Source organism: Hippopotamus amphibius, chromosome 14 (assembly GCF_030028045.1).
Source record: "Hippopotamus amphibius kiboko isolate mHipAmp2 chromosome 14, mHipAmp2.hap2, whole genome shotgun sequence".
Lineage (NCBI taxonomy): Eukaryota > Metazoa > Chordata > Mammalia > Artiodactyla > Hippopotamidae > Hippopotamus > Hippopotamus amphibius.
The window spans coordinates 13,048,620-13,074,880 of NC_080199.1; the positions used below are offsets into that span (position 1 = coordinate 13,048,620).

Genomic DNA, 26,261 nt, shown 5'->3' on the forward strand with positions numbered 1-26,261 from the left:
CTTTACGGCTCTAAAATGTAGTCAACTGACTTTTAAAAACAAGAGTGTGAGAGCTCATACGTTTAGAAAGCTTTGACTTCAAAGGGGAGGTATTTGGCACTCAAACTGAAAGGCCTAAAACATGGCATCTCTTAAGTCTTCTCCCTTTACTCCCAGAAGCATCTCTGGAGGGCAGAATACTCAATGCAAGACCTTGTCCCCAAGGACTGGATTGCATAGGCTTTTATTTTTTATTTATTTATTTATTTTAAATAATTTTTTAAATTAATTAATTTATTTTATTTATTTATTTATTTATTGGCTGTGTCGGGGCTTCATTGCTGCACACGGGCTTTCTCTAGTTGCTGAGAGCGGGGGCTACTCTTCACTGTGGTGCGCGGGCTCCTCACTGTAGTGGCTTCTGTTGTTGTGGAGCACGGGCTCCAGGCACGTGAGCTTCAACAGTTGTGGCACACGGGCTCAATAGTTGTGGCTCACGGGCTCCAGAGCACAGGCTCAATAGCTGTGGCGCACGGGCTTAGTTGCTCCGCGGCATGTGGAATCCTCCCAGGGCCGGGCTCAAACCCGCGTCCCCTGCATTGGCAGGCGGACTCCCAACCACTGTGCCATCTAAGAAGTCCTGCATAGGCTTTTAAATCTCTATGCTACTAACTGCTGCCCACCTGCCACTTTATCTTGAGTATACATGTGAAGCTTGTGTGGGATGTGGGGGGTGGGGACAGTGTGGTAGGAAGGAAAAGAGGAAGAATTGCTGTCACACTCTATTAGGAACTGGAGAAAGAAAAACTGCTAGGAGGAATAAGGTGAATGAGACTTTTCAAATATAATGAATTTAAGACAGAAGAGTAACAAGAGGAGAGAATAGTTTGCACTTTCATTCTTTCAATAAATATTCACTGGTGGTGCAGACATGGTGCCAGAACACTGTGTCTACATTTATTGAACTTAAACCCTAATGGAGAAGAACAAAGAAATAAAATTACAACTCATTTTTATGGATAAGCAGAAATGAGGAGGCCTCACTGGTAATGATAGAGATTGGTTGGTGGGTTGCAGGGGATAGAGTTGGAGTCCTTATGAATAAGATAAATTTAAAACGGGAAGAGTAGTAGGAAACTTCTAGCAAAAGCAAAGCCTTTGAGGCAAACAAGAGCTCTGTGTGTTCATAGAACTTAAAGTTTGGTTTGGTCTCCGTGAATATAGGAAGAGTGGCCCACGATGAGCTGGTGAGCTGGGTAGGGACTAGATCACAGGTGACACTATAGAGAAAGTCAAGCTTCCATGTTTAGGCTTTGTCGCCAGTGAAATGGGAAAGCATCGAAGGATTTTAAGTAAGAGAGTGATAGATGCCATTCATGTGTTTGAGTCCTCTGGTTGCTGTGCGCAGGCTACGTTGCAATAAAACGAGAGTGGAAACTGAGAGATTAGGAGGGAAAAGCTTATAAAGCATTTTGAAAGAAAGGCTGACGGCAGCTCAGACGAGGCTGCTGGGAGATAGAGAAGTACATGGACGCAAAGGCACAAGTGACAGGACTTGCCGATGAACTGGATGTGAGAGCTTGGTTTTCATTTGAAACTACTGGTTGCACCTACTGAGAGGGAAATGTAGTAGAATAGAAAACTGGTCTCGGACATGTCAGGTTCCTGTGAGAAATCTGAAGGTGAGTCCAGTAGGAAGTTGGATATCTGAGCCTGGGGCTCAGAGGAGAGGTTTGGACTGGGAACGTGCATTTGGGAATTCTCAGCCCGTACATGCTTCACAGCCACAGGGATGGATGAGACCATGAAGGAGAGGGTGAGTGAGGGAGGGGTTCGGCACTGGGAATGTCAATGTATAGCAGCCTCAACATATGACAGAGGAGAAGAATGGGCAGAGGAGACAAGAGGAGGAAGGAGCCATCAGAGAGCAAGGGGTGCTCCGCAAAGGAGAGACTGATTACATGTTACTAAGAGGTCGAAAGAACACAATGAAAGCAAAAGTGACCATTGGTTTAGCAATATGGAGGTCACTGGTGAGAGATTTCGCTGGATGGGTTCAGGGGAGATGGGAGATAAAGGGGAAAATATGCATAGCTCTTTAGAGAAGTTTACCTTAGAAGGAAACCTAAAAATGGAGTGGTACTTGCTACTCTAGGTTTATTAATTTCTTTGTCAAGCAATTTCTGCATGTATTAGTTTCCTGTGGCTGGTCTAACAAAATCCCACACATCTGATGGCTTAAACAACACGCATTTATTCATTCATAGTCCAGATGCCATAAGTCTGAAATCAGTTTCATTGAGCCAAAATCAAGGTTTTGGCAAGACCAGGCTCTCTCTGGATGCTCTACAGAAGAATCCATTCCTTGTCTCTCCCATCTTCTGGTGGCTGCTGGCATTCCTTGGTTAGTGGCCACATCACTCCAGTCTCTGCCTCTATGGGCACACTGCCTTTCTCCTCTTCTGTACGTGTGTCACCTCTCCCTCTGCCTCTCTCATAAGGATGCTTGTGACTGCATTTAACCCAGGAGAATTTCCCTGTCTCAAGATGCCTAACTTGATCACAACTGCAAAGACCCTATTTCCTTGTAAGGTGACATTTACAGTTCCAGGTACTGTTGAGGGCCATTATTTGGCCTGCTGCACTGTATTAGGTCACTAATTCATTCCTGAGACTCTGAAGTTATTTGTTTCTAGAGTTAATGATTTTTAAGTTTATTACATTTTTTGTTCTAATTTTTCTTGTGATTTAAAAACCTCTATTAAAATATTTAAATGTACTATTCCTTTTTTCATAGAGTAATCATGATTGTCTTCTAATTAATATATGAGACAATACATAAATATAACTTTCAAAGAACATTCAACTAATAGTTTCTAACAGGACTGGAATTTTCTTATTAACGTTGCCATCATTGAGTACCAGGATCAATCCTTACAAATTCTAAATAAATAAGAAGTGAATGATTAAAACAAGTGAGATGTAATGCACTGTTACTATGTTGACCTAGGTGGTTCTAAATTTATTCCCATAAACATTAATATGTATAACTAAATTATTTTAGCATTTAGGTAGTTTAATAAAATAATTTATATGCATGTATCAATAAAGAGAACCATAAATTATACGTGAGTGGTTTTAAATAGATCCACTTAAACGCCTATATTTGGTGTTAAATGTGTTCAGAACTCTACCTGTGTTGTCCTTACATCTAGGCTAACTCCTACTCATCCTTTAGGATGTACTTATTTGGAACTTCCTCCAAGCAGCCTTTCCTGCCTCATCTGAAATTATAATTCCCTGGGTCTGAATCTTACATTGCCTTTTCCATGAGTCTGTCTATATCCACAAGACTGTAGCTTATTTATCTTGGAGTCCCCTGCACCTGCACCTTTTTTTTTACTCTGGGCAGAGCTGGTTCCTGGCTACTTTGTGCCACTATTCTTGGGCAGAAACCCGGAGACAAGCAGAATTGCCAATAATCTGCCCAGATTCTCTCCCCTCTTCCTGGACCACCCCCACGTTCCCCATCTCATCTCATGGACTCACAATAAGAAAATGTAACTCCCTGGCAGCTATCTCTTTTCATTTTAGCAGCTTTCAATAACATAGGATTTTCATACAATAAAGACTGATTTTTAAACAACTGTCTTTTGTGTATATAACTTTTTTTTTTTACAGCAAATTTCACTCACTTCACTGGCTTTGTTTTTTAAAAAAATTAGCTTGCTTTTGACAAATAATTTATAAGTGTAAATGAAATTCACTAAAGCCAAAAAATACACTCCTTTCCCTCAGGGCCTCATTCCTAAAGCAATTTCCAGACCTTTAAGAAAGTACTTTCAAACGATGTGAAGTCAGGGAGAAAGTTTTACACAGTATATATTCAGACTGAACTCCCTTGGCATTTAATCTCGTGGGCCTTGCCACAGCTGCCACACCCTTTGCAGGCCTCTGAGACAAGAGGTGTGGGTGGTGAAGGCAGCTCTCCTTCTGGCTTCTGTCAGACTCCCGGGGGAGCAGATTGCAGAAAGAGCCCTGGTCAAGATGTCTGAGGTCCAGGCCCAGCTTCACAGCTTATTAGCTGCAGGACACTGGGTAAATCCATTCATTTCTCTGGTTTCATTTTCCCCTTCCTTAAAATGATACCATTGAACTAAATAATCTATCCATTGCATCGCTAAAAATGTTTTAGGCATCAAAATCTCTTCTTTGCATAGATCATCAGTTCATACCTCACATGAAAATGTAGAACTATCTCCCTTCTAAGATGGTTCAGATATGGAGGTTACTCGTGAGAAAGAGTTGGAGTGGTACAGATTTCCCGGATATTGATTAGAAATTGTCTTTGCCTACTGTTTCCATACGCATTTTTCCCTTTAAATAATCTGAAAAACCCTATTTTCAGCATCTATTTAGCTTCAAAGCTATTTGCTTTAATTGTAGCCAAAGAGACAAAGTAGAGGGAGGCCATTTTAGGTCAATGTGGCATTGCCTACACCAGCTCTTTAATCATCAAGCCCGTCATTAGATGCAATGTACTCACCACTGGATGAAGTGGGGTTCCTGGAAACATGAATTGCATCTGCTGGGCAAGCATTGCTGCTGCAGTTTTTTGCTGGATCAAATTGTTCCTCCCGTTAATTTCTAGTTGAGTTTTTAAATGTGTTGGAGGATGAAGATACTTGCAGTTCTCTCTTGAACAACGGCCCTGGGGGAAAAAAAAAAGAGTTTGCGTTTTAGGACTGTTATAAGTAGCTTTCAACTCTACTGTCAACCATTTCACAATCACCTCATATGTGCGGAGGTGCGTGCCTGTGGGTGCACGCGTGCACCAGCGTGTGTGCTGGAACATCGAGGCGTGAATCAGGCATTAGATGATTATCAACCTTGCTCAAACCTGCTGAACAGAGAAGCTTCTGAAACGTCATTGTTTTGAATGGATTCTGACTCTGAAAAAAGACCCTAAGGAAACATGACTGCTGAGAGTAAAGTCGGACCCTTCTAGGCAGTGTGGAAGGTGATCAGAGGAGATATTTATTGTGACTTTTCAAAAGGAAGCTTTGAACTTGCTAAACATTGGTTCGTGCAAGTTGGAGTGATGACAAAACGTGAATAATCACGTCCCACATTTGTGCAGCGGGGATAGTAATCAGAACATCTTGAAATGCGTGCTCCAGGTTGGCTGATGACATCCCTAAATCAAATAATTGAAGAAGAGGCAGTGGTAGTATAGGAGCCGACATTTCTTTCTTTTTTTTTTTTTTTTGAAAAAATTCTTTTAAGCTCTTTATTGGAATATAATTGCTTTACACTCTTGTACCAGTTTATGTGGTACACCAAAGTGAATCAGCTGTATTTATACATATATCCCCATATCCCCTCCCTCCTGCAACTCCCCCCCACCCTCCCTGTCCTGGCCCTCTAAGGCATCACCCATCATCGAGTTGATCTCCCTTTGTTATACAGCAATTTCCCCCTGGCTCTCTATTTTACAGTTGGTAGTATATATATGCCTATGCTACTCTCTCACTTCGTCCCAGCTTCCACTTCGCCCCCCGCCCCTGCAACCCCGTGTCCTCCAGTCCATTCTCTGCATCTGCATCCTTATTCTTGTCCTGCGACTGGGTTCATCAGTACCATTTTTTTTTTTTTTTAGATTCCGTATGTATGAGTTAGCATACAATATTTGTTTTTCTCTTTCTGGCTTACTTCACTCTGTATGATAGACTCTAGGTCTATCCACCTCATTACATATAGCTCCATTTCATTTCTTTTTATAGCTGAGTAATATTCCATTGTATATATGTGCCACATCTTCTTTATCCATTCATCTGTGGATGGGTATTTAGGTTGCTTCCATGTCCTGGCTATTGTACATAGTGCTTCAATAAACATTATAGTACATGTTTCTTTTTGGATTATGGTTTTCTCTGGGTATATGCCCAGGAGTAGGATTACTGGATCATATGGTCGTTCTATTTTTAGTTTTTTAAGGAATCTCCAAATGTTTTCCATAGTGGCTGTATCAATTTACATTCCCACCAACAGTGCAGGAGAGTTCCCTTTTCTCCACACCCTCTCCAACATTTATTGTTTCTAGATGTTTTGATGATGGCCATTCTGACCGGTCTGAGGTGAAATCTCATTGTGGCTTTGACTTGCATTTCTCTGATGATTAGTGATGTTGAGCATCTTTTCATGTGTTTGTTGGCCATCTGTATGTCTTCTTTGGAGAAATGTCTATTTAGGTCTTCCGCCCATTTGTGGATTGGGTTATTTGCTTTTTTGGTATTAAGCTGCATGAGCTGCTTGTATATTTTGGAGATTAATCCTTTGTCCGTTGCTTCGTTGGCAAGTATTTTCTAGGAGCGGACATTTCTTCGTAACTGACACACAGGTGACATTTCCAGGAATAAACTCAGGTAATCACCTGCAACGGGTCAGTTTGCTACATGAAAGCTGCTGCTCATGTCCCTGCCCCACTCCCATGACAGCTGTATAAAATTTAATGTCACGGTATGACGTAGTGAAGCGTGTTTACAGCTAAAGTAACATCGGGCTGTTAAAGATTGCGAAGTGAAAAAAAAAAGTTAATTAGGCGACAGGTGTGCCTAAAACCAGTCTTGCAGAGTAGTTGCAAAGGGTGGTGTTTATACTGAATTCCCGAATTTTCAAAACCACCAGTTGAAAGAATCCTGTTGACGTGTGAATTATGCAGTTTCTGGAGAAAGAATAACCAGCTGTGTTAACCAGTATGAGGACCGTCATTCCCTGAAGAGTTAGTCTATTTGCAACCAAGAGAAGAGGATATGGGTTTGCTTACCAGATATAAAAGTCATTTTAAAAAGCAAGCTGGGTGGATCTGGGGAAACAAATTTGTTTATAGTCATCCTAATTCTAAACATCTGGCGTTCTCACTCTGCCTCCCTCTCATTTCAGCTGCACTTCTGGCAGTGTGGGCTCCCTCCCGAGCGCGAACCGCCCACACCGCTGTGGAGAAGGGCAGACGGGGTCCTGGGCTCAGTCCTGGTGCTCTGCACTCATCAACCAGCATGAGAGGCTGTGTCACCCTCTACAGGGAGGACACGGAGGCCGGTACCAGGGACACCAGAAGGAATCAGTCACGTTTCTGCTGAAGGTATTCTATAACAATGCACAAGGTCAGCATGTCTCCTTAGGCTCAAGTTCATATTGTGGATGTTCCATCTAGCTTCCTGTTGTACGAAATAGGCATCCTGGGTCAAGTATTGGGAGGTTTATTGAAAAACACAAGCAAACTGGATCCCTAATGTAAAAGAATCCAACTCAAAGCAGTCTAGGAAACTCTCTCTCCAGCTACTTCCCTCTGCAGATTTTTAACATAAAGTTTGAATCCTAACTTTACTTTGCTCATTGTTTTGTGATGTCCTGGGATCCCTCCACCCCTATCAACTTGCTTCAGGCATCTCTTACTTTACTTCTTCTGCTCTCCCTTGACAACTGCCTTAGTCTCTGGGTTTGCTAAAATCAAACATGCAGAAAGCGTTCAGATTGGGCCAGCTCCTACAACACAGGACTGTGACCGGTCTTGGCTACCTACGTCAGGTGTCCAAATACATTCTTATCATCTGTCGTGGGAGGTGGTCACAGGATACGGGACATAGCTACTGCCCATCAGCAGAGGTGGGGGAGAACTGAACAGAGTGACATTTCTTGTGTAGAGGATAACTCACCCCAGGCTTCACTCTGACAACTTCAATTCAAACTCTCTTTAAACACAATCAAGTTCCCTTGGAAGATGACACCCAGAAAGACTCATGTGTACAAGGTACACGTACGGGCCTATGTGCACAAACGTACAAAGGGCCTCATGGGGGGATTTGGGAAAGCAGAGTTCCATAGAAAGGAGTTGGAATTTGTGAAAAATCCACACTTCTACCAGTTTGGCTATTATACTTTGGTCATTCATATAATTGTCGATTTGATCACTAGTCTTCTAATGTAATGCTTCGTAGCTGCAGGTAAAAATTTCGATTAGCCTGGAAAAAATATGGTTTTCTTGTAAATGCTGTTATCTCTTGATGCAGCTGGGACTCTTAAGGAACTGTATAAACTATTTTCAGCCAATGGAACATGATTTACAACATCCAATTAGTAACTTACTGATGGAACCTTCTTTTCCATGAGAATTAATACAATTTCCTACTGTTCTTACACACTTGGAGTGAGGTATATTACTGATTATCCACGTGCCAGACAATTTATACCTGGTTATCACATTTTCTCCTTATAACAGCTGTAATGATCCCTATTTCCAAATAGCAAATGGACTCAGAAAGATCAAGAAACTTTCCAAATATAATTGGTAAGTGGTAGGGCTGGACTAAATCTAGGTTTACCTGACTCAATTACATCACTGTATCAACCTATTTATTAGCAACAGTTAAAATCCAAGGAGGGTAAAAGTCTAGCATTATCCTTCACAAAAATAACGGGTACTTAACACAATTTAGAATATAGTAGAATATGTATGAGGATTTGGGAGTGGAAAAGGATCATTTGCCTGGTCTGTCTATCAGAACGGGCCGAGAGGAGTGACTACACTCGCAGGCTCTGCAGGCATGTAAGTTGGCTCTGCTTTTTCCTACCTTTGAAACTGTGAGCAAATTACTTGAATTTCTTGCGTTGGTGCTTTCCTCTGTGCAATGAAAATAACTGTTGTGCTTTCCTTTAAGGGCTGTTGCAGGATTAGATGAGCTAATATAGGCACAGGGTGTAGAGAATGCCTGGAACACAGTAAGCACTGAGGAAGTGTTGTCAGTATTACCAAAGAAAGAAAAGATGTTTGTATGTCATTTTCTTTACCATAAGGGCAGGATTACACATTTAGATTTTCTGTTTTGTTTTTTTTTTTATTTTATTTACTTTTTGGCTGTGTTGGGTCTTACTTGTGGCATGCAAAATCTTCATTAAGGCATGCAGAATCTTTTCGTTTCGCCATGGGCTCTTCGTTGTGGCGCACGGGCTTCTCTCTAGTTGTGGTTCACGGGCTCCAGGGCGCGTGGGCTCTGTAGTTGGTGGCATGCAGGCTATCTCACTGAGGTGCGCGAGCTCAGTAGTTGTGGCACTTGAACCCACACCCCCTGCATCAGAAGGCGGATTCTTTACCACTGGACCACCAGGAAAGTCCCTGGATTTAGTTGTATTTTGATTGGCTTTTTGGTTCTTCTATAGAGTAACTTATTTCAAAACATGATAAAAGTTATTTAATTATACTTATTCAAATATCTTATATTTAAATTATTTTCAATTCTACAGGATATTTCTGTAGGACACCCACATTTGAAGAGAGAGCCCTGAATCATAGTTTGATCGAGTATTAATATTTTGAGGGGTGTTGTAGCATGGATGTCTGAGGCATATGAATTCAAGGCCTGGGAAACTCTAGGCAGCAGAATTTTAGCAAGGGATCCTATAGGACTCTCAAATCCTAAAGCAAAAGCTACTGTCAAAATATAACGAGCTGTTTGACACAGTAAACAATTTGTAAGGAAGCTTTTGTTAAGGCATAAGATTTGTCAGGATACGCATCGTCACACAGAAACTGTTGATTATCAAAGCAAGTTGTCATAACCCAACGGGAGAGGGCAGCGAGCAGAAATGTAAAGCATCTTTGTACATCATTGGGAAACAAAACAGAAGTGTCAAAAATAGTGTCTCCCAATTTTAGTCCAAGAAATAAAGATGAAAATGTCTTGGAAAGGTCTTCCTGTGGTTGCTAGAACTGCTTTTTGTTTTCTTTTAACCCTTCCTCCCTTGGTTAAACACTGTTTCCAGAGAGAGAAGAGAGGTAGGGTCCAGCCCCTGAAGAAGGGGACTCGCACAGCGGGATGGAGAGGGAGGGCACCATTCCAGAGTCTTTGTGAAGAATCTTCTAGAACTGGAAAATGGGAGCCCTGGAGGAGTCCAGGCAGATGGGCCCATGCCAGGGACTAATACAGAGGTTGCAGCCCTCAGGGGCTCCGCTCACCCCAGGTGGGATGCACCAGGTATAGAAACCACAGGTGGTCTAGATCACACTCACCATTGTTCTTGGTATATTTCCAGGCTAGGGTCTCATTGCTTCCTTCATTCAACACATAGTTATTGGGATCTTGCTGTGTGCCACGCATTGTGCTAAGTGCTAGTTACCTAACGGTGAGTAAACACAAGATCCGCTGCCTCCCTGCCTGAAGCCTGCAATCCGAAGATAGATGTTAGCCAAATAGTGACACAGATAAAGGTATAATTTCAAATTGTGGTCCACATTCTGGACGTGAAGTTTGAGAGAGAATGGTGGGAGAGGGTCATAATTGAGACCAGTGGGTCAGGAGAGGGCTCTAAAGAAGAGACATATTTAAACTGAGGCCTGACGGATGAGAAGCAACTTGGCAAGGGAGTGAGTGGGGGCTGAAGAGTGTGTGTGTGTGTGTGTGTGTGTATTTGTGTGTTGAGGGGGAGAACATAAAATGAGGACAAGAGGAAGAGGATGTGCTAGGAGAATGTACCATCTGGGGACCTTTGTGAAGTTTCTCAAGCCTGGAGTACAGAAGGGGGTGTGGATTGCAGTGGGGAGGGATGGTAAGAGATAAAACAGGAAGAAGTGGCTAGAACCAGATAACAGTGAACTTCGGGAGTCAAGTTAAGGGCTATGAACTTCATCGCCACTGAAAGTTTTGAAGCAGGACAAGAGCAAGATCAGATTTATGCTTTATGCTATATATAAAATCTAACCCTGATTTTTAGATTCTATATCTCTACGGTTGTTATGGTTTGCATTGTTTGGAATCCACTTACTGAACAACAATAACAGAATTCTGACGTAGTTTACATAGGATTTGTGCACTTCATTCTACCTCCAAAAGTAATCTCTACTCCAGGAAAATTTATTTTAGGGAGGATGCTTAGAAGCAAGTAAGAATTTCCAGCTGAATTAAGTTTATTAAAATAAGCGACCATGAAAGATTCTAACACAGAATACCCGTGTTGATTCTCAACAGGCTGAGGAAAGATGCTGAATAGCTGTAATATGTACTTGGCAGAACCACAGATCGGAGCTATCAGAATTACATGGTCATTACATTACACAACGTGGGAGACAATAAATGCCGCTTTGGCTAAGAAAAGATTTCAGAATCAGGTTGGTGTGAGAAAGGAAAAGCATAATTGGAAAATGAGCTTTTCTAATTGCTTATTTTAAAACAAGGAATTTTTAGAATCTTTTCCTAGTAGGCTCCTAATTGAAAAAGTCAATTAAAATATGGATGCAAAAAAGAAAACAGATTAATTAGGAGATTGTTAAAAGGATTAACAATAGGAGTTTGGCCCATAGGAATAGCTAACAGACAACTATATCCCATTAGTTTTCCATGGGAAAAGCAATGGATTTTATATGATCTATAATTCAAACTGACAACAGGCCCCTGTTGTACTACTCAGGGATAATTTGAATTGTTTCTTAGTGTGGGCCACGCCATTGATCAGCAGACTCTACAAAGGCCCTTCTGGGAGATAATTCCAGTTGAGGGCCAGGGGCATAGCCTGATACACTGCATTCTGCCTCTTCCAGTTGGGTCTTGGCTGCTCACTGCTTTCAGCATGGGATGGTGTTTCCAGGGAGCAGGCCAGGCTGTGGCACCGGAGAATCTGACTCTAAGATTGTGGGCAGACAGTACGCGCTCTCAAAGAGGCCTGCAGGGACGCTCTGAGTCCAGCAGCCTGCTTGGTGGGATCCCATGGAAGCTGCAGAAGAAGCTCTCAGATTCCCTGGCATTCCACACATGTAAAACCAACTTAGCGAAATACTGATATCGCGGCAGATGCTCTTGACCTGGAGTCACACTCCTGAAGCCTGTTCTGTCTTGGAACCTTTCCTGAAGAAGCAGTTTAAACCAGTGATAAAGGGAACAGACTCTGGAACTGGACTACTTGGGCTCAAACTCCAGCTCCGTTGTTCTTGCCATGGGACCTTGTGGCCTCCACTTGCCACATCTGTAAAATGGGGATAACAGTTGTTCCCACCTCATAGGCTTTGGTGAGGATTTAGATTTCATGCATAAACAGTGTTTGGACAGTTCCTGGCACACAGTAAGCCCTCTACAAGTTTTTATTATTATTTTCCTCCTCTTGTCCTCCTTATCACTATTAGTAATACCTTCTCTGCAGAGCAGATTAAAATACGTGGTATTTAAAACAATCTTCCTGATACTAGTTCAGTTTCTCTCTCACGGTGCCTCTCTCTGGCCTATCTACTGAGCTCTTTAACACTATTATTCTTGTTCTCACAATCAGTGCCGGCATTGACCATTTCTCTCTTCAGAAGAACCTCGGATCTGTTTTTCTTTGCTATCTTTCCTGTCAAAACTTGTTAGGGCTGATTAACATGGCATGACCAATCTAGAGTTTAAAGCAGCTATGTGTTATAGTGGGGAAATCCTGGAATTCTGGTTGTGGCTTCATCCCCACATGGTTAGATGAACATTTACAAATAATGTATAATAGTCTGTGCCTCAGTTTTCTCATCTGTCAAATGGGGATGATCACGTTCCCATATCGCAACTCCTTCCGATGACTGTGAGAGCTCGAGAGACAGCCTCAGTTGCTCTGAAAAAATCATAGTTTGCTTTACATTGTCAATTCTACACCTAGTTCCCCCTCGAATGTTCCTAATCTAGTAAAAGGAGAAAGCCACATAAACCAATGGTTATAGTAAAGAGTGACACCAGGGACATACGTTGGCAACAGTCCCAATATGATCGGAGAATTGTAAGCAGTCTATGTGACAGGCAAGGCATGAAGTGCATCAGCAGAAGTGGCAAATTAAGTCACAATCAATTAAGTCTAGGAGGATTTATTAAGTACCTACAGTGTACACAGCTTGAAAGTGGAAAATTCAATCAAACAGGCCACAGCTTTGGTCCCTGTGACGTGTAAGGTGTTTAGCAGACCTTTTCTAAAGGACTAAACTGGCTGGGTGAGTCAGATGTTCACAGCCTCAGTTTCCCTAGTTTCAGAATCTCTCAAAGATTTTGAAAGTGGGGAAAGAAAACAAAGGCCTTGATGTGAGCAGGTGAGCAGATTTCTATCGGTTCATCATTTTTCTGGGTCTAAGTTAGGCACGAAGGCTGAATTTAACATTTGGCCTGAACCTTCTCTTTCTTCTCCAGGGCATTTCCAGAAGGGTATGGACAAGTAAAAAATGTAGGGGAATAAAATGGTTATTTACATCGGGGCTTAATTCATAACATCAACTATGGGGCTGAAACAGCTCTCCTCTACGGCAAGTGACAGATTAGGCTTTCAGGCTTCTTTTGAATTTAAATAAACTAATTGAACTACATGAGCTCCCTGTATTATTAGCTCCAACTACATAATACAGCAAATAAAACACAAGCCACATAAAGGCATCAGAATTAGAGGAAGCTGTAGATTCGGGGAATCACTACAGGCAAACGATAACCAGAAGTCCCATCAAAGTGAACAATTGCCCATCTCATCAATATTATGTGTGAATTTACAGTAAGCACTTTCTGTTTATTAGTCATTCAGTTCAATTTATATTACAATTCATCTTTTATAGTCTATGTATGCGATATACTTTTGGTAAATAGCCTAAAATACGAGGGAGAGTCAAAAATTATCCGCACTCCAGTTGTATTAAAACTTCTATAAAGTCTACAGCCAGAGTGCGGATAATTTTTGACTCACCCTGTATTACACTGATTAAAGACAGATATAAAGGGAATATTTACCAACTTTTCTAAGGTGTGTTCCGTTTTCTCTTTTGCTTCCATGGTATGGAGGAAACATGTAAGAAGATATAAAGAAGACTGCAGAAGTAGCCGGATGCATAAATTAGGGAAAATCAGAGATGCTTGATAGGCAGTTACCAACACCTCTGATTTTACCTGCCACCAATCACTGCACAACCGTGAGTTTACGGGACGGTACGGGAAAGCGTGAATCAAGTTGTGCAGATGGGTGGCGCAGGTCACAATGGGGACCATGGTTTAGTGTGCATTTCTCCCCAGAAAACCACAGGAACAGGCAAAGTGTATCATTCCACTGCCTCCCCTGGACTGCGGAGCTGAGGCCCAGCGCTCTTCCCCAAGGGTGGTGCTTCTCCCTTCCTTACAGGGAGCTGCAAATGCTTCTGAGTCTGCCCTCTCTCGATTTGCATTTAGGGCAGCCCATTACCCCTGGAGAGGCTGGAAGAGCTTGGGGCCATCACCAGTGCTCTGGGAGATCTGTGACTCCTTATAGTCATGCCAATGTGACTGGCCTATTCCTTCAAGCACTGTTGTGCGGTGAAGACCTAATTTTAAACAGACAAAACGTAAAAATTAATAAGTGGGGAGGAGAGGCAAAAAGGATGAATTGTTTGTAGTTTGCCATTTCAAAGCATGTTTCAATCTGTTTTTAAAATGGATGTGGCTGCCTGAGAAGTTTAATTCATTAATCAATTTATTAACATTAAGACTCAAGTTTATTTTTTTATATATGCTTTAAGATGTACCAAGCATGTCTCCTTCCCTTGATTCTCCAATTATGTGAAGAAGCCTTTTTCACTATTTTTGTCCTCGTCTTCCATCCTCTTCTCTGTTCTTGAGCCTGGGCAGTTTAGATTTCTCAGACTACCGTGTCTTATGATTGGAAAGAGCTGTTGGTCAGTTTGACTGAGGGGCCAAGCCCTGTCTTTACTGGTGAGGATCATCCATCCTGCTCACTTTATATGTTAACTGAAAGTGCGCCAGTTAAGAGGAATCAGTGAGACCCAAAACAGTCCCTTCGTTTTCTAGAGATTTAAGGAAACTCATTTCCAAGCATCAGATGCTTCATCTGACAATTATTTTATTTCGCTAAAAGATCAATGTCTTCTGAGTCACAGGGGAACACTGGTTAGTGTGGAGGGTGATGATGTATCAACATAACACAAAACCCGTCCAGTCGCCGTTCAACTTCATAGTGTCTAGTTTCCTGACATCACATTTACCCATGTACACAAGGCCACGGCCATGGGTGGAACAGAAGCTCTATGAAATATTCATATCACAGCATGAGGATGTTTCCTGTGGGGGAGGGCAGGCCTTTCTGGTCTACATCTTACACTTCTCAGTTCAGGGACCCTCACATGGTGGGCAGTCAGTGCACGTCATCAAATGACTGTGCTCCTTTCTTTCCTCCAGCAAATCACGTGCCGAGCCCTGTGATATTAAATGGACAATCAAAACACAGAGTGAGCAATGCCATGATGCAGGGGAAATTCAAGGTGCTATGTGGACACATCGTAGGGAACTCTGCCCAGTTTAGGGGCCAGGGATGACTCTAGAGGAAGGAACATATCACATTTAGACTAAGATCTTTTTTTTTAAATTTAATTAATTAATTTATTTTTATTTATTTATTGGCTGCATTGGGTCTTCATTGCTGCATGCAGACTTTCTGTAGTTGGGGAGAGCAGGGCCTACTCTTTGTTGCGGTGCGTGGGCTTCTTATTGTGGTGGCTTCTCTTGTTGCAGAGCACGGACTCGAGGTGCATGGCTTCAGCAGTTGTGGCACGTGGGCTCAGTAGTTGTGGCTCACGGGCTCTAGAGCACAGGCTCAGTAGTTATGGCTCACAGGCTTAGTTGCTCTGTGGCATGTGGGATCTTCCCCGACCAGGGATTGAACCCATGTCGCCTGCATTGGCAGGCGGATTCTTAACCACTGTGTCACCAGGGAAGCCCTAGACTAAGATCTTTATCAGATTATCTAGCTGGGTATATGCAGAGGGAGGTGGATGGGGAGTAAAGGTTGACAATTTGGAAAATTAGGGGTCAAATTCCCAAAGCCTTATAAAGGCCTTCACACAGCACCTGCAACAAAGTAAATGCTTAGGAAATATTGGCTACTGTTTTTATTATCATCAGTTGACCAGCATGATCAGAAGCTGGTCATTTTCCAAATAAGTGGAATCTATCCAAAGCCACAAAGTTTATTATACACCTTCGGTTATTGTATAGTCTCTTTCAGTCTGATTTGAAAACCACGTGATGAATCACCTACCCCCACAGGGAATTTCCTGGAATTCAGACACAGGCAGACAATCACCCTAAAAGGTTGACATTTAGTGGGTATAAATATCTCTGTCCCACTTAGAAAACAGCCACAGTCCCAAGCCTGTCAAGTGTCAGGTGTTTTCCCCACTTCTCTGGTCACTCTAGCCTCTTCCCCCAGATCCTACCACCTCTCCCTCCTGGATCCCAGGAATCAAAGAGTTAAATCTGGCACAGTGGGAGGGAGTGGGGAGGTAGGGGGTGGGGGGGTGTCCCTAACCCAGCTCTGGTGCATTCTGATTGGTCGCTGCCCACCTGAGAGGTATTTATATTAAATAATTTTACATATCACACTTGGTTATAAATATACTTGCCAAAAGCCAGAGTGCCCTGGTTGTTGGTGTCAAGCTGGGAAGGCTTCCAGGAGGAGATGGGAGAAGAGGTGGGTGAGGTAGGGGTGGGCAGAAGGGGAGGAAGATGGGGAAAAAGACCAGGAAAACAGGGCCGATCAAGTGAAGAAGCACTGGAAGGAGGTGGAAGGGTAGAGTGTCCTTTTCAGGGTGCGTTCATTTTTAGTAACAAAGAAAAGCACATTCCTCTCAGGCTGGTGTGGATTACTTGCTGCCTTGGGACCGACCTGCAAACTGAGCGGCTGCAGGAGGAAGCTGCACTTGGTTCAGGAAACACACCTCGGGGAGGTACAGAGGAGGGGGTGGCGCGTGGCCCCTGCACCACTGCAGGGGCTGTTCTGCGCCACTTGGGCTGCATTACAGAGCGGAGGTGAGGGCTTATCGCGTCTGTCTCCTGAGGGCCTCCATTCCTTTATTCATTCAGCAAACATTGTGGAGCATCTGCCTGGGGCCAGAAACTGGGGTGGCGCTGCACACAGGGTACTGAGATGTGATCCTACCCTCAATAAAAATAGCAAAGACTTATATAATAGTGTGCGTATCATGTGCCAGGAGTTTCTAAGTGCCTTTGGTAAATCACACTCTAATCTTCAATACAAGTGCTTAACAGAGGAACTGTTAATATTGTCCCTTTATGGGATAAAAGGGAGGCTCAGGGAGGGGAAATGACTTCCCAGAGTCATACGAGGAAGTAGTCAGTGGCAGAGCTGGGCATCCGACCCAGGCCGACTGCAGTCTGTGCTGTTGCCCCTCCGAAGAGCCATTTTCAAGAAACTTGAAATCCAACGCAACATTCCTATTACACCTTAAAAAGCATTCTTCACACATACTATCTTATTACAGCTTCACCACATTCTTGTAATATGTTACTCCAATTTAAAGGGAGGGAAAATGAAGCTCCTGGAGATTTGAAGGTACTTTCCAAGGCCACGTTGTTAAGGCAACCAGGCTGAATTGTGGGCCGCCATTGCTAACAGATATGCCCTCTCTTGCTCCTTGCTGGCCGTGGGGGACGCTATGGGGTAACATACAAAAGTTTTGTTCAGAACAGAATGGGCACCTTGTATAATTTGAACATTAGGAGATGACACTGGATGGTCGTGTTATAGGTTGAACTGTGTCTTCCTGGAGAGACATGCTGATGTCTTAAGCCCCAGTTCCTTGGAATGTGACCTTATTTGGAGATAGGGTCTTTATAGAGTTAATGAGGTTAAGATGAGGTCGTGTAAGTGGACTTAAATCCAACATGACTGGTGTCCTCAGAAAAAGGGGAAATTTAGACACAGGGACAGACAGTGTGAAGAAACACAGGAAAAAGATGGCTATCTCCAACCCAAGGAATGTCTGAGGCTGCCAGAAGCTGGGAGAGAGGCCTGGACAGTTCCCTCCCTAGACCTTTGGAGGAAGCACAGCCCTGCTGACACCTCGGTTTCGGACTTCCAGCTTCCAAAACTGTGAGAGAATAAATTCCTGTTGTTCTAAGCCACCTGGTTTGTGGTACTTGTTACAGCAGCTCTTGGAAACAAATACAGTCACCTATGAGAAATGCTAGATGATGTATTTTTTCCATGAGACTGGAGGCTACAACCAGCAAAATACTATGCTATCTTCTGACACAAAGATTTGGTTTAGTGAATGGGTATTCTAATTTTTTTTTCACAAGCTCAGGTAACAAGATCCCCTTGCCTTATCAAAAACAAACTACAACAACTCCCAAATCCTTAACAAATACAACGATTTTCTGCAAATGAAACTAGTCAGCTTAAACGCTATGAGATTTTTCACATGGAAGATTTAACAGGAGAGATTTATTTTAATAAAAGACAAAATGTTTCAAGAAAGAACTTATTAGTAATGCATAAAGGCCTACTGAGTCTCTGAAGATCCATTTTCAAAGAGAAACGTTGGGGTAATTTTTATGTCCTGATTACGGAGAGAGACTTGATAAACATTGTCCTTGATATCAAAATGGTGTGGAGGAGGCAGATGGGGGAGGAGGGGAGGGATCACTCAGTGAAGCAGGAGGGAAGTTAAAGAGATCCTGTAAATTTGGCCAGCATTTTGAAGTTGCTTTTAAAAAGGTTGACATGTGTTTCTGCGACGTGAGGCCACCTTCACAGGCACTTTGACACACCAAGCCACGATGGTAGAGGACAGGGTGCAAGGGCGAAGCCTGCCGAGTACAGCCCAGGTCTCCCACCCTTCTGACAGCCTCACCCATTCATTCTCTCCCAGGCTCAGAGGACAAATCCTGAACGGAGACTGGGCGTTTGCCCCCGGCTGATACCAACTCAGGCCCCTGTTTAGATAGCTGGACGACGACTGCTCTGTCCTACGCCCCAACTTTCTGCTTTCCTCGTCACCTCGTCTGCCCACGGGGTGTCCCAGTGGGTACCTCAGGGTTTGTCTCTTCACCTCCAAGTTCAAGGTCTGAGAATCTGCCTCACTCCAGGCTCTGTCCTTGGGCCAGAGCTCTGCTTGGCCTCTGCATCCAGAAAACCCTGCCCAGAGGCTGGGCCCTGAGACCCGCTGGGGACGACTACGACCCACCTAGAGACCCAGCAAGGATCATCTATCTGGATTTGTCTTCACTGTCACTCACCCTCAACTGACACTCTGCTTATTCTTCTCAGACTTCCTGCTGGTGAACCACACCCTGGGCTCAGAATCAGCATGGCTTTGGTCCAGGGGGCAGCACCTGCCCAGACTCTGGAGCCCCTCTGGTCGGATCTGGCCAAACGCTGAGCTATGACTTTGCTCCCTCTCCCTCTTAGGACTGTTTGTGGAAGAAGCGCTGTCCGTCAGCAAACACCAAATGTTCCCCATTTGTTGCCGCTGGTTGGATACTTAAGCGCCTCATAGTCCAGCAACTGCTGGTCAGATTTATTTGTAAACTGAATCAATCTGTTATTAGAGAGTCCAGTGATTATTTAAGAGAATCACATATATGGTAATAATACTTGGTAACATTTGTTGAGTACAAATAAATACTGATATTATTATTATTATTATTATTGTTATTGACTACTTATTATTAAATACATGCTAGGCACTGTGCTAAGTGTTTCACCTGCATTGTCTTAGGCAAACCTATCAGAAAGGGAGGTACTATTAATATCTCCATCTGGTACATGAGAGAACCGAGACCTGGTAAGATTCACAATCTTGTCCCAGGTCACACAAGGAGCAAGAAGCAGAGCCAGGATTTCAACAATGTGACTCCTGAGCCCCTGTTCTTAGTCACTGTGCTCCTTCGACATGGTCACATACTTATACAAGTGATGTTTACTGAATGCTCACCATGTGCCGAGTATGGTGCTAAGTGCTTCACAGGAATGATCTGGTGAGTGTTCATTATAAGCCTCTAGGGTAGAGCTTATTTTTAATACCCATTTTGCAAATGTGGAAACCAAAGCTCAGAGAGGTTAAGTAACCTTCCCAAAGCCACCCAGCTAGTAAGGGGAAGATCCAAGATTTGAACCTATCCAACCTGGCTCAGCCAAAACTGCCACGCTCCAAGAAGGTAAATGATTAATTCCTCTGATATGCCTGGTACTGTACATATTAAGTAGATACAAAGATGAAAAATAAATTGTTCCTAACTTTAAGAAACTCTAGATACACAGATCTGCAATGCAAACACACATGAATAGAAGAAAGAGAAGAAACCATAGTAGTAAGTAATATCTGAGTCTAATATTAGCTGAAAGGATCATGTAGTATTTCATAAATCATGCATTCTTACAAATCCAATTAAAGTGATTGAGTACATTTAATACATATGGTTGAATTTTAATACATGGAACTAATAATCGAGGAGAACAACCAAAGTAGGCCACTCCCAGCACATCTGCAGGTCTTACGGCAGAAGGAGGCAGCCCTAACAGCTCCAGAGACTACCCTGCTTGGGGAAAGCACAAACTTTCAAAATCCGCAAGTGAGGCACCAGGGAGGCAAGTGGTTTACGCATATATTAAACTATAGCTTAAGACTAGTGCGTGTACGCTTTAGGCATACGTCTATGCCTTGCTTATTCAAAAGGCCTAAAGCCCCGGATGAGGGCAGTTCCCCAGGAAGAGTGGGTGGAGGTGGGGGCGCTCTGCTCCTCCCTAGAAGGCCCCAGTGTGAAGGGTCTGCCTGGCCTGGCACGGCAGAGTTGACACTTTGTGGGATCCACTGGGAGGGCGTGCAGTTTTGAGCTGTTTTTAGAGGGCTGGTACTTTGTTTGTTTTTATCTACCCATTTTCACCTGTTGCTTCTGTGATGCTAAGGCCGGTGGAGCAGGGGGAGGCACACAGCCCAGGGCTCTCACGGGACCACCCGGGGTTGAACTGGTGGCTAGTGCCTCATCTCATACAAAGTCCTACGTCTCCCACGTGGAGTCACCTGGCCCTAGATACACACCCACTCCATCTCCTGCACCATCCCTGCCTTTCCATCCCACTGCCTCCGTCAGGCCAGTGAAGCCATCAGATGTGGCCCTATGCTGACGCCAGACCCCTCACCTGCCTCCCTTCCTGCAGTGCCCTGCCCTTCGCTCACTCGGTAAACACTTGTCTGCTGTGTGCCCAGAGAGGCTCTAGGAGCAGAGGCTGTATCAGTAACATGACTCACAGATACCCTGTCCTCATGGAACTCAGCTTCTACTTGGGGCAGACAGGCAATTAACAGTACATAGTATGTAAATGAGGAAGTCACAGAGTCGAATGTGCCAAGCTCTCCGGGGGAAGAAAGGGTGAGATAAGTAGGATGAAGAGGACTGGAGGGGATGGATTGCCCTCTTCAATTCAGTAGGCAGGGTCAGCCTTCCTGAGAAGGTAATTGTGGAGCGGAAGACTTGAAAGAGGTGGAGAGTTGGGCCTGGCCTGTATCTGCAAGAAGCTCATGTCAGGTGCAGGGAACAACCAGTGCAAATGCCCCCAAGGAGGAAGTGTGCCTGGTGTGTTGGAAGCCCGTGCACCTGGAGGGGTACCAGGAGGCCGGAGCCCCTGGGCACCCGCAGGCAGGGCAGAGTTGAAAAGGAGGTCAGAGATGCAACAGAAGCTTGGTCACATTGGGCCCCGTAGGCCACTGTAAGGCCTTTGTTTACTTTGAGGGAAACAGGAGTTTTGAGCAGGGACTGACATGATCTGAGCACTATTTTAGAAGGGTCTCCCTGGCCGCTGTGTTGAGAATAGACTCTGGGGACCAGCGCAGGCACAGTGAGACCAGGTATGCTGCAGCAGTCATCCAGGCGACGGACTGTGATGGCTGAGACTAGGCTGGTGGCAAAGGAGGTGGTAAGAAGTGGTGGCTTCTGGTGATATTTTGAAGGTAGAGCCAACAGGATTTCCTGACACACTGGATACAGTGTGGGAAAGAGATGAGAGTAGGATTCTGGGGATGAGCCACCGGAAAGGTGGAACTGGCATCAACTGAGATGCAAAAGGCACGGATCAAGCGGGTATTGGGGAAACAGCAGGAGCTGTGTTTTGGACATACTGAGTTTGAGATGTTTATAACATACTGAAGTAGGGGTGTCAAGGAGGCAATTGGATATAGGAATCTCAAGTTCAACAGAGAGAGGTGTGGAGTGGAGACATACATTTGGAAGACCTGGGGATCTGAAAGGTATCGACGACCATGAGCAAACCTCTTGGCCCTGGGGGTATCAGTCTCCTCTGAGAACCTCATCGAACACCATTCCTTCCTGACTCGCACATCCAGATGCCCTTATCTGTGAGCAAGTCCTCCGCGTCACCAGAGAGTGAGCTTCCTTTGCAGTCTCACCCCCGCTGCTCTCCTTTCATGCAGGTTAGAGCCACGTCCAGCTGGAAGTGGGACACCTGGGCTCACGGCCTCCCTGGCTCCTCTACGACTTTGCTCAAGTCGTGTCCACTCCTCTATTTTCTTCCCCTTTTCAGATTGTTCAAATTACACTTCCCCTCCGAGGCCCAGTTTCACGGACCTTCCTCCAAGTGAATCACTCTCCAGCCTCCCTTTACTCCTGAGCAAGCAGTCCTGCCTGCCTGGGCTGTTGCAGCAGTCTGCACCGCTGGGCCGTGCGCCACACCTCATACCTGCTGTCATCACCAGGATTGTGGGGGCTCGATCTCAGGCTTCCTGTAAGTTGCTCCTGAGCAGAAGTGCTCTCATTTGCCTCAGAATAGCCAAAATCTAGAGCACAGGGCCCAGCAGAAGCAGAGCGTGTACACCATCCACGTGTGCTTAACAAATGAACCTTGGGGAGACATGGATTTTGTAAGACAGGACCCTTGTAAACCTTGCGGGATGAGATTTAGGGAACAAACAAATATAACTTGAAGATGATTTTCACTGCTTTAGAGGCTATTTTGTCCCAGTTAAGGATTCTTAAATAGTACAAATACATACTGGAATCTAATAAAAGTGTATAGAGAAGACTTTTCTCCCCCCACAAGGACAAAAATACTATTGCAAGGAGTTTTAAAATGACTGAATGTGTTCCCTAAAATGAAAATACAAAAGTATGTGAATTCTTACTTTTACCAATAATGCAAACAACTAAACGTTAATAGAAATGATTTACATCTATAAACATTTCACAAAGGTTTGCTGTATGCCAGACGTTTTACATACATTGACCCTGATTCTCACCACAACCCTGGAAGTTTGTATCCTTATCTTCCTTTTACATATTGTGTGAATTGAGAGATGTAACTCACCTACGTTACACAGCTTGTCGGTGGTCACAGAGCTAGTAGGTGGCATAGAGTCAGCATTCTAACTTAACTGTCTTGAAAGCCAAGGGCAAAATTCCCTGTACTCTGTCACCTGACCTCCTCCCCTCCACCTCGAAGTCCTCAAACCTACAGTTTCTGACCTCGGTGTCCAAACTGCTGATTGTCTCAGGAGAGGAGAAACATCATGGCACGATGCTTCCAATAATCACACCCTTAGACAGAATTCACCACCACCTCCAGACATTCATTCACTCAGTGCATGTTTCAGGAGCACCTCCTCTGAGGCAGGCACTGTTCTCAGCACGGGAAAGAGGAAAATGAGAAAAGAGGCAGAAGTTCCTACCCTCACGGAGCTTACAATTGATGGGGGAAGACAGACACTAAACAAGATCAAGAAGCAAAATACATGGAGTGTGATGGGGATAAGTGCTGGGGAGAAAGAGACACCTGAGGGAGACAGGAAGTGTGCGGTGGGGGACTGGGCAGATTTTGTTAGAGTGACTGAAGGAGGTCTCAGTAAGAAGATGCCAGCTGAGACCTGACAGAGGCCGGGAACAAGCCTGGTAGATTCTGATGAGAGGAGACAGGCAGTGCGATGGTCCAGAGGCAGGAGTGTGCGTAGAGTATTCCAGAATAGCAACCAGTGTGGCTGCAGCAGAGTGAGCCAGGGTAAGAGCAGTAAGTGGGATGGTGAGAGGGGGCGAGCGGACCAGAGCCTGGCGACCAGGCTCAGCAGAAGGACTTCGGCTTTTACTCTGTTGGAGGTGCGAGATCAATGGCGGGTTAATGCACTGGGTGATATTACCCAGAGGTTTCCATGTTCTTCACATATTTTTAAAATGTATTAGCAACTTTAATAAATTATGAGAAAGTGCATTATGTCAGACTTCCCATCGCTAAATATCGCTGATCTCATACAGAGCTCAATTTAGCACTGCCCTTGTGACCGGGGAGCAGGCCAGAGGCGGGGAGGGCACAGGAGGCTTAAATACAAGAGGCCCAGCTACCAGGGCGGGGCGGGGCTTGGGGGGGTGGAGCTATCTCCTGAACGCCAGCCCCCAGACCTTTCCCACTCTCTCCCTGGAAAGGAGATAGGTAGTGACCCTCACAGCCTCCATCTCGGTCTTAAAATCCAAATAAAAATAAAATCAGGATCTCAAAGAGATCTCTTTTATCTTCTGTTCACTGCAGCATTTTAACAATATCCAAGGAATGAAAACAACCTAAATGTCTCTCAGTGGAGGAATGGATCAAGAAAATGTGGTCTAGATACACAACAAAATATTATTCAAACCGTTAAAAGGGAAAGCCTGTCATTTGCAACAACATGAATGACACTGCAGGGCACTTTACTAAGTGAAAAAATTCAGAGAGAGAAAGACAAATATTACATGGTATCATTCATATGTAAAAATCAAAAAAAAAAAAAAGGCAGGTTCACAGAAACTGAGTAGAATGGTGGTTGCCAGGGGCTGATTGTGGAGGGAAATAAAGAGAGATTGATAAAAGGGTACAAACTTCCAGTTATAAGATGAATAAAGTCCAAGGATCTAATGTAGAACATGGTAACTATAGTTGATAACACTGTATTGTGTGATTGAAATTTGCTAAGAGAGTAGGACTTCAATGTTCTCTCACTCACAAACAAAAAAAAAGGCAAATGTGTGAGGTGATCGATGTGTTAACTCAATGGGGGGAATCCTTCCACACCTTATATATATATCAAATCATTACATTGTATACTTTAAAGGTATTACAATTTTATTTGTCATTATATCTCAATAAAACTGAGAAAGAAAAAAAATAAAACTGCTGGGAATGGATCAGGCCGTCTTCACTCCCAGATCTTGGAGCTGCACTATGGGGATAAAGCCATCCCTCCACGGGCAGCCTGAAGATGCACCTCTAAGAAGAACAGCACGGGGAGGAAGGTCTTTATGAAACAGCCTCAACAAACCCTGGTCAAACTCCTGCCAACCCATTTTACACCTGATGATATAAAGTAATCCTCAAATCTTCTTTCCCTAGTTTCACCCTGCTGTTCAACATGATTTTTCTATTTTTACTTTGAGGGGTATTTCCCAAAGACAACACTGGGTGATAAGAACATGAGTTTCTCCTGCTCTGCTCTCTGTGAAGGCGCTGAACCTAATAACACTTGGTGAGAGGGCAGGAGTGCAGCTAGATGAGTGGAAAAGAAGGAAAGCAGAGAAAGCCACTGAAAATTTGCCTCAGAATAATTAAACTGACAGCTCAGTTTCTATTTTCAGGATTTAAAGTGAACACATTGGACCTTCCTTTAGCCTGGCAAATGTTAGGACGCCAAGAGCCTTTGGACTTTGAGAGCTTAGAGTGCACCCCTGGGAAACTCCATTTTCAAGTTCATGGTCCTGAGGTACTGGGGAATTTACTTCTTCTTGGCATATATAGATGCAATTCCTTCTAAGAATTTTCCGGAACAAACTTTACTCTGAAATTATCAGTGCTTCCCTCTGTAGAGCACTGCTGCTCCACTGCAGGGGAGTTTTTGCCAGGGGGACATGGCTGCATGGGCCACCAAACACTGCTTGTAGGCCGTGTAAACGATGTCTTGCAAATTACAGTCTCCAAGGTTATAAAATGCTGTTGTCAGGAATAAAATACAGATTGAAACACACAATAGTTAACTGAATTCACAGTAACTTTTGTAGGGTGTGTTCTCAGTCAACAGATAATATAAATATAATTCGTAGTCTAGGGGCTCAGAGAAAAATTTTCAGTGTTAAAAAAGGAATTTTAACTCCTCAAAACCTATAAGTAGTAAATGATAAACAATAAATGTATGTAAGCTGTGGGCTAGTGATGATTCAATTCTTAACTCAGTGGCTGCTATTAAACTGTGAGTCAGCAAGACCAGTGCAAAGAGGTATTCCTGGGTCTTCCAGGTCTCTAAGCCTCATTACTGTAGACTCATTTCTTGGAGACGTTTCCTACTCTTTCTGATCCAGGACTTTTACAATGAGAATAACCCTAAAATCATTTAAACATCAGTGAAATGATTTGTTCATCACTTTGCTCAAGTAAAAGAAATCAGTAGAAAGAAAATAGTAGAAAGAAAGTAGAAGATAGGAAAAAAA

General features: G+C 43.8%; 1 protein-coding gene across 9 annotated transcripts in view; it reads right to left on the bottom strand.

The window, feature by feature from the left end:
- MBNL2 (muscleblind like splicing regulator 2) overlaps positions 1 to 26,261 on the bottom strand; it is a 157,656-nt gene that overhangs the window by 48,195 nt on the left and 83,200 nt on the right. For all 9 annotated transcript variants that reach the window (XM_057707617.1, XM_057707618.1, XM_057707624.1 and 6 more), the window contains one exon: positions 4,526 to 4,690. In XM_057707617.1, coding sequence (XP_057563600.1) covers positions 4,526 to 4,690 — 165 coding nt within the window. The remainder of the gene's footprint in view (positions 1 to 4,525; positions 4,691 to 26,261) is intronic.